Source organism: Drosophila tropicalis, unplaced genomic scaffold (assembly GCF_018151085.1).
Source record: "Drosophila tropicalis isolate 14030-0801.00 unplaced genomic scaffold, ASM1815108v1 contig_697, whole genome shotgun sequence".
Classification (NCBI taxonomy): Eukaryota; Metazoa; Arthropoda; class Insecta; order Diptera; family Drosophilidae; genus Drosophila; species Drosophila tropicalis.
Genome location: NW_027173179.1, coordinates 788,244 through 797,237, shown reverse-complemented (window position 1 = coordinate 797,237; position 8,994 = coordinate 788,244). Strand labels below are relative to the sequence as shown.

The 8,994-nt window shown below is 40.0% G+C and overlaps 1 protein-coding gene across 1 annotated transcript; it reads right to left on the bottom strand.

Moving 5' to 3' along the window:
- Positions 1-6,901: 6,901 nt before the first annotated feature.
- On the bottom strand, positions 6,902-7,657 carry LOC137579544 (golgin subfamily A member 6-like protein 7). The gene has a single exon (XM_068293329.1). The coding sequence runs from the start codon at positions 7,655-7,657 to the stop codon at positions 6,902-6,904; it is 756 nt and encodes a 251-aa protein (XP_068149430.1).
- Positions 7,658-8,994: the final 1,337 nt, after the last annotated feature.

Sequence of the window (8,994 nt, the reverse complement as noted above, 5' to 3'; positions counted from 1 at the left end):
CCTTCGGCATAGCGGACGTTTCTGCAGGATCCAGTTGATTTATATGAGCATCCGACTGCGTGTGGTAATCCGCATCTAGTGATGGCTGAATTGTAGAATTGACTGGGCTGTGGGTCTTATCGAAAGGGGGCACTTGTAACAGATAACCTCCACAACGTATAGAAGTTCCTATGTTCCGAAGGAAATCCACTCCTAGAATAAGGGTTTCCATCATCGATGGCATCGCTAACAAGGTCATCTGTACGGTCTGTGCCCCGAGACTGATAGTTGCCCTAAGAGAACTTTTGATTGCTGCTCGAGTATTATCGGCAAGGTTAATATTAGTATGAATGTCTCGCAGCAGGAACGGAGCGAAGTGCTGAAGAGCCACTTCCTCGTTTATGAAACTCTTGTTCGCTCCTGAATCCATGGTAGCCACCATTGGTTTTCTATTGACGAAGACATGGAGCTGGATGCGGTCTTTCTTTAAGAGGAGGGGGTTACTGGGCTGAGGTCCTGGTCTGGTCCCTCCGTCTGGCCCAGATTGAGACGGAGGTTTGGCCCGTTTCCCGAACGACGGCAACATTCGATGGTACGTACCCCCCTTCGTCCGCATTGCCAACAGAACAATACACGGGGCTTCGTGCATTCTCATGCGGAGTGACAAGCTCCCGCACATTTGCGGCAAGCTGTACTGGTATCCACTAGTGCTTCGGAGAGTTGACATATAGCAGTCCCGTTTAGGCTGGAAGGCATATGATCCAAGGGCTTATTTTGAACGGCGTTGCTCCTTTTCCAAGAATGCGCTAAGTCCTCGCTGCCTTGCTCCAATCGAATTGTCTCATAATTTACCACCAACTTGGTTAAGCCGGGTAACGTTTGGAGATCATTTCGTCGGGTATACAGCTTGTAGTCTGGTAAAAGATTTTCGTAGATCCTGTCGAGTTACTGTAACGTCGAGTAATGAGCTCTCTTCATTATCAACCGAAGGTCTACTAGATACTCCTTGTATGGTTCCTCTGGTTTCTCAAAATAGCGTGGGGGTAGAAAGAACTCTAAGACTTCGGACTTGAAGTCGACCCATGTCATCTCCGGATAGCCGCTGGTTTGCCACCAGCTTTCGGCCCGTCCGGTCAATAGGATGGCTACCATCGGAGGGAGTGTCTCCAAACTCAAACGGTAAGTCGCGGCTCGAGCCTCTATTTGCTCTGTGAAATAGATAGGGTCGGTAGATCCGCTAAAGGCAATTCACCATATAGTTATACTTTCCACGATCGAGGCATAGCTCCCAGTAGTACAGCCTACCATAGATTCATGGACCCGACTCCGCTCACTGGGCTCGATGTTAATCTTTGATCCAGGCATGCCGAAAGGTGTCGGAGAACCGGAACGAGAACCAGAATGCGATTCAGAACGATAGTTGGTGTCTTGTGGCACCGGTAGTTAAGAAATAATTCCTTCTGGAGTAGGCGACGGTGCTCTGGACTGGCTTTACATCTAATTTCTTGTCCCCGGCACTAAATTGGGCTTCGATTTCTGCGAGTCGACTCAATACCTCAGAATAATGATCCTCCCTTGGGGCGAACTCACGGAACCGATTTCTTAGTTCTTCCACTATTCCACCGGTGTCCAATATGAATTCGTCTCAAAGGACTTCCAACTCGGCTTTCCGACGATGATTTATCCAATGAACGCCCATTGCTAGTATGTTAGTAAAGACTCGGAGTCGTAGTATAACTGATAAGCAGCTAAAGGATATCGGAGTTCGCCCAGTAGGCTTCGCGATACGATGTAAGGATGGCTACGGTAAACCGATAGACTATGATATAGATGTGCAAATTGACCAATGCGTATATATGTATATATGTATTTTATTTAATTTTTAATAAATTCTGCAGGGGAGGTGTCAGAAAATATAAAAATATATATGTTTGTTCAAGGATAAGTAAATAACGGTGACGCTTAAATGGGAATTATCGCCGCTAGGGAAACTTTCGAGGTGGCTTTTGGTTTAAATATTTTGAACAAAATCTTTGCAATGGTTCAAATAGATGTTTTCTTGTTGAGTTCCAAACACTGACTCTCTTTGCCAGTGCATATGCTTGGTTTTAAATAGTTCCTTGTGCGTCACTCTTCTGTCTCTTTTCCTCTGCTGCTGTTACTTCTGCTGCTGCTTTGGGTGAGAGTGGTGGATTTCAGGTTACCCATGCCCAAGTCCCGTTCAACTCATAGTGCGGTAGGTTACAACCTTACTAATGGCTCTCTGAGAGGCACCTAGACTCGTTCTATCTGCTTCTGGCAACTTTAGCTATTTTCTCTTTTGTTGTAAAAAAATCAATTTTTTTTTTTTAATCAAACTAATTTCCATAGGCGACTCTGTCGATGGCTCCGTTGATGACTCTATGGCTAGCTCTGTCGGTAACTTAGCAGCTGACTCCATTAATAATTCTCCCTGAAATATTCTGTTGGTGAGATTATTAATCCTGTCGAAAACTCTGTAGATGACTCTGCTGATCATTCTGTAGAAACCCTGCCGGAGACTGCCGCTATTCTTACATAGAGGGACCTGGCCTGCGCGTGTTATATCTATATATATTTTTTTCTTATTCCTATTTTATTCCCAACTGATTTCTGGGTATGGCTCTGTCGATGGTTCCGTTGGTGACTCTATCGTTAGCTCTGTCGGTAACTCAGTAGCTGACTTCATTAATAATTCTCTCTGGAATACGCCGCTGATGAGATTATTAATACCGTCGAAAACTCTGTTGATGACTCTGCTGATAATTCTGTCGCAACCCTACCGGAGACTCTGCCGATTTTCTCACCTTGCATGGCATGCCGGTGTGCATGTTATATATATATTTATTAATTTTTTTTTTTTTTTTTTTTTTAACTTCCATTTCTTTCGCATTAGACAAAAAAAAAAAAATAATAATCATACAAGTTTGCACAAAAACAAATGGTTTTCTTTTGCTCATGTGTGTGGTGTGTGATATAAGCCAAGACCGGGTTCCTTTTGTAAAAATAATATATCCAAGATGAACACGTCAGTGTCCATGCATAGTCGTTTTCAGAATGATTCTTTATTCCAAATTATTATTTTGCTTAAGCTAAGTTTACATATATATTCTTATGCTGCGACTTATGCGACAGCTACAAAAAGGGAGAGTGTCAGTACATACATACATATTGTTGGAGCGCATGCATCAAAGTGCTTGGTCAGCGTTCACACGCTGGCCTGGCTCTAGCTCATGTTACGCTTGTGCATACATTGCTTATGTGAATATATGTATGTGCATATACAAATGTACATACATATATGATCATGCTTAGCTGTACATTTATGTGAATATGTTTATGTACATACATCAATGTATATACATATATAAACATATTCAAGTGCACAATTATATTTTAATGCGTATATGTTTAATTGTTTATACTTGCAACAGAGTGTTACAAGTTGAGCTCATTGTACTGAATGATTATTTGTATGAATATACTAAGCTAAGTTTACCTCCACCTCCCCTTTTTAGAGAATAACATAATATTATGGAGTTATTAATAATCATTAGATAATTAAGTAAAGGTAAAATAAGGGTAAGGTAAATGTGTATATTAAGGGAATTTTTTTTTTTTTTTTTGTGTTTCAGTTTGTGTCTGCTCAGACAAATTTTCTTTCTTACTTTTCTTTTCGAAATCATATAAATATATTTTCAATAATAGATGAATCCATAAAAAAATTTTTATATATATATTATTTTTTTTTAATTACTTTTTGATATTATATATTTATTTTCTTTTTTTTTTTTTAATCTATCTTTATGTACTTTTGTATCCTACCTTTATTGTTTCTAATTTTTATATTGTTATTTTTACCTATTTCTACAACATCGAAGTGTCCCAAATACACTGAATCAAGCTTATGACCAGTTTCGTTTTTTAAGAAAACCTTGTCTCCTATTTCTATTTTAAAATCTGATACTTCTTTATCATTTATTTCTTTTTGCTTAATTTTATTGTTTTCTAAAAGTATTCTAGCTCTTTTATACACGTTTTCTAATCTAAACTTAACTTCCTTAGAATAGACTTCTATATTATATATTGGATCTATAGTATTAACGCTATTAAATTGAATTGGTAGGTTACTTTGTCTACCAAATACAAGTTCATATGGACAATAATTATGTGTTACTGATGGTGGTGTGTTAGAACAAATCCCGATCAGTTTTATCTACTGAAATATATGAACGAATGTACTCGTTGAAGGTCCTATGACTTCTTTCAACGGTACCTAATGTCTGGTGATGGTGTGCCGTAGATGTTATGTTATCTATTTTCAAATATTTGCACAGCTCAGTAATAATGAAATTTTTATATTCTGTTCCCATGTCCGTAATGAACGTCTTCATTGGACCGTCTTTCAGAATAAAAGATTCGAATATGGCTTTTGCTACAGTTCTTGCACTTTTGTTTGCAACAGGAACTGCTACTAAATACTTTGTCAGGTCACATATTAAAGTGATTGCGTATTCATTCCCATTTTCCGAACGTGGTAGTGGACCAATTGTGTCTACTATCACTCTGTCGAAAGCATATTGTGGAGTTTCTGTAATTATCATAGGTGATCTCATGTGTTTCGTCGTTTTCGACGTCAGGCATTTTGGACATTTATTAATATACTCTGTTTATTAATATACATGTTTTGTCATGTTTTTCCAATAATATTGTCTTTTTATTTATCGTTTTGTTTATGCCTCTGTGACCTCCTTGAATTGGATCGTCATGAAATGTAGACAATATAGCTTCTTTTTCTTTCTTATTATTTACTTGGGTCACCGGCTTGAGTAGCGCTACTCTTAAAAATTGTAAAATTCTATTGCACATATTTTTGAAAGATTCTATTGAAATAGTTTTAAAGATCTTTTCGCTCGGTGCCACTTTGACTTTGGTGATACTAAGTATACCGGCTTCTTTTTCGAGCCTTTGAAAAAACTGACCTAAGTCGAGAATTCCATTGGTATACAGATCGCAAATGTCAATTCTTGCTATAACTTTCTTGCCATGTTTGAATGTGGTCGAGGAATCAGTTATTCGCAAGGTCACTACTTTTCGTACTTCGTCATTTACAATAACGTCATATACGTTGGGCTCGGAAGCTTTTTCAAGATTTTGCCTTGGCAATAGTTCTTGTTTATTTTCTGCGCAGAAATTGTTTTGTCTACTTTGGTACCTGGTAGTGACTTTCAGGATTTTTTTGTTCATGTCAATTAGATCGGATATTGTTATCCTTGATAGGGCGTCTGCCACAAAGTTATCTTTACCTCTCAAATACTCTACTGTATTGTCGTACTCTTCCAATTCTAGCCGCATGCGTGTTAGTTTTGAACTCGGGTTGATCATGGAGAACAAATATGTAAATGGTCTATGGTCTGTTCGCACTGTGAAATGTTTTCCATATATATATGGTCGAAAATATGTTATTGCCCAGTGTATTGCTGCTAGCTCTTGTTCTGTAGTACTCTTGTGGCTTTCACCTTTAGTTAATGCTCTTGATGCATATGAAACTGGAAGCTGGAGTCCATGATAGTTTTGTGTTAAAACTGCTCCACATGCTTGTTTGCTTGCATCTGTGATTATGCAAAATTCTTTGCTAAAATCCGGGTACTGCAATAGATTAGGTTGAAAGAGCTTTTCTTTTAAGTATTGGAATGCATTTTCGCATTCTGCTGTCCATTCGAATGGAACATTCTTTTTACATAATCTTGTTATGTGCCGGGAATATTCGGCGAAATTTTTTAAGAAACGTCTAGTAATTGCAAAATGCAACGAAACGTCTAGCACTATCTGCATCATGTGGGACTGGAAAATTCTTGATGACGTCAAATTTTGTGTCGTCTGGCAAGATTCCTTTATCTGTGCATTTGTGACCTAGGAATGTCACCTCATGCATAAAGAATGAGCATTTTTCTGGATGCAGTTTTAGATTATTTTTTCTGCAGAGTTTAAAAACATCTACTAAATTTTTAATCATATGTTGTTCAGAACAACCAATAACGATTAAATCATCCATATAGAGGAAAGCTCCATTTGGCAGTCCAAACTGGCGAATCATAGCTAAAACTTTTTTGTTCTCCGCTTCCCAGTGTGCTGGAGAGGAACGGAAGCCTTTAAGAAGATGATATCCATCGTCATGCTGAACCAGGCTATTGACGAAAGATTCATCCATCATGTTAGCCGCGGTAACATGAGCCGTACCTGATTTTTTCCTAAGACAAATAGAAATGGCATTTTTTATGCGAGTCATTTCGTATCGTTTGTACATGTACAAAATGTTTGGTACTTTTGCGCAGCGTCGGTCGTAGTATCGAAGTTGAGACTTTGCTTTCCGACCATATGTTGTTTTTGCCTTGAAAATTTGTCCGCATGAAATAGATGGAAATGACAACTCTTCATTAAATAATTGCCATTTTCAGAATGAAATTTCATTGACAAATAGAAGGCTTTCGATACGTCTAATCGGGGAAACTTAAGAGAAATATAATTTTTGTTCAAACTCTTAACATTTGGTTTAAAAAATGTGCCACCACAGCTCATGCATATTTCCGTGGGGCCCATTTTGATATTTCGGAGGTACGCTTGACGTACGGCACTCCTGCGCTGTTGTGTCTGCAAATCTCTGTGTTCCTGCAATTCCTCAGGCAACAGTGCAGCACTGGCGTCCCTATTTCGTTCCGATTGTCTCTGAGACTCCGCTTGTCAATTCTGAGGGTCTTGCCGAAAACTAATAACTCGTGCCTCGTTCATATCGCGTATCTGTTGCTCTAAAATTCGGGCTTGCCTTCGAGTAACTCTTCTTAGGTATAAATTTAAATTCTGTTCCCGCCTTCTTGTACTTGGATTCCGTCTTGCAACTCGACGGTTATTTGCATCGCGGTTCCGCTCGCCTTCTGTGATCCTGATTCTCTCTGCGAACAGCATGTTCAGCAGTGTTGGCCTCCTGCTCCATCGAACGATAATCAGGATCTTGGCGAGCAACGAAGTGGGCTTCTGCGTCCCGTTCGCGCTCTTGCTGCCTGAACGCGTCATCCTGTCCCCGAAGAATATGCTGAGCAGTGTTGGCCTCCTGCTCCATCGAACGATAATCAGGATCTTGGCGAGCAACGGAGTGGGCTTCTGCGTCCCGTTCGCGCTCTTGCTGCCTGAACGCGTCATCCTGTCTCCGAAGAATATGCTGCGCAGTGTTGGCCTCCTGCTCCATCGAACGATAATCAGGATCTTGGCGAGCAACGGAGTGGGCTTCTGCGTCCCGTTCGCGCTCTTGCTGCCTGAACGCGTCATCCTGTCTCCGAAGAATATGCTGCGCAGTGTTGGCCTCCTGCTCCATCGAACGATAATCAGGATCTTGGCGAGCAACGGAGTGGGCTTCTGCGTCCCGTTCGCGCTCTTGCTGCCTGAACGCGTCATCCTGTCTCCGAAGAATATGCTGAGCAGTGTTGGCCTCCTGCTCCATCGAACGATAATCAGGATCTTGTCGCGTAATACGGCGGGTCCGTGTGTTTCGGGCCTGCTCCTGCAGCCTGTAGTCTCTATTGGCTCGTCGTTCAGCACGTACCAATGCGTCTCGCCTACGATCTCGTTCCCGTGTTTTCAAATCATTTTGCCGATTATTTGCCATGTGTTGCGAATTTCTCTCGCGAATCTCGTTGGCATTTTTTTGGCGGTAAGTAAGAGTCCGAATTGCAGCTTCCCGTCGTCTTTGTTCAGCACATTTTCTCGACAATCGAGGCATTTTAAAATCTTACAATTAGTATATTATAAATAATAAATTGGCTTAAAAAGTAATACTATGAATATATATGATTCTAGAAGTAAATTAATATGATAATATGATTTAGATATGTAAAAAAAAAAAAAAAAAAAAAAGTAAGATAATATGATTTAGGTATGCAAAAAAAAAAACTGAAAGTTGGTGTAACTTGTGTTCTATTTATCCGATCACATTCAAATTTTGATCTGGGGTTTTATATCCAATATTATCACATATGAAAATTTCATAGCGATACTCCAATTTTTATGAAAATGTTTCTTCTAGAGCTATATGATATAGTGGTCCGATCCTGATGATTTTCATACTTTATTTGCCGGGTAATAAAAACCCCCCGAAAAAAATTTCAGCCCGATAGCTCTTAAGACGGCTGAGTAAAACGCGTACGCACAGACGGACGGACAGACGGACATGGCTATATCAACTCAGCTTCTCATGCTGATCAAGAATATATATACTTTATGGGGTCGGAAACGTCTCCTTCTGTGCGTTACAAACATCTGATCAATTTTATAATACCCTCTGCAAGGGTATAAAAATATCATAACGTATGGGATTTATTGTGTTGACTCCGATATATCTATATATATATCAATGAATAGACATACATAAAAAATTTTCACCCTTGTGTGGACTCATATATGTATATAGATATATATATATATAATTTAACATTTCCCCCATAATACTCATCAAGGTCTCTTCTCAGTCCCAGAGTCCAGTCTACAGAACATTTATTTGATCTGGAGACCTTGATGAGTATTAGGATTGGGGATTGAGACCACATGAAGGGGGGAAAAGGGAAGGGAAAGGAGTAGGAGGAGAGTCTAAGAGGAGTAGCAACGACTGATCTCGTCTGCCAAGCGAAGCCCGCTTGGCCAAGATCCGTTGCCTCCTCACCTTGAGTGACTGAGCCTAGAGACCAGAGACTGACTTCGTCTGCAGGAGAATAACTCATCCTGCCGAAGTCCGCTGGTCCTTCGGCTCCACTCAAATGGTTAAGTGGCCAAGGAGAAGGGAAGGGAAAGGGTAGCAATCTCGTGCTTTCCTTACAAATAAAACATGCAAGTGTCTACATATAGCCGAAAAATCACTGTCTAAAGTTTCATCTGTCAGTTACTTAACGCGATATGGAAATTCTACTACTCCCAGACCTTTGGTCGAACCATCGAACTGTACATTCCATT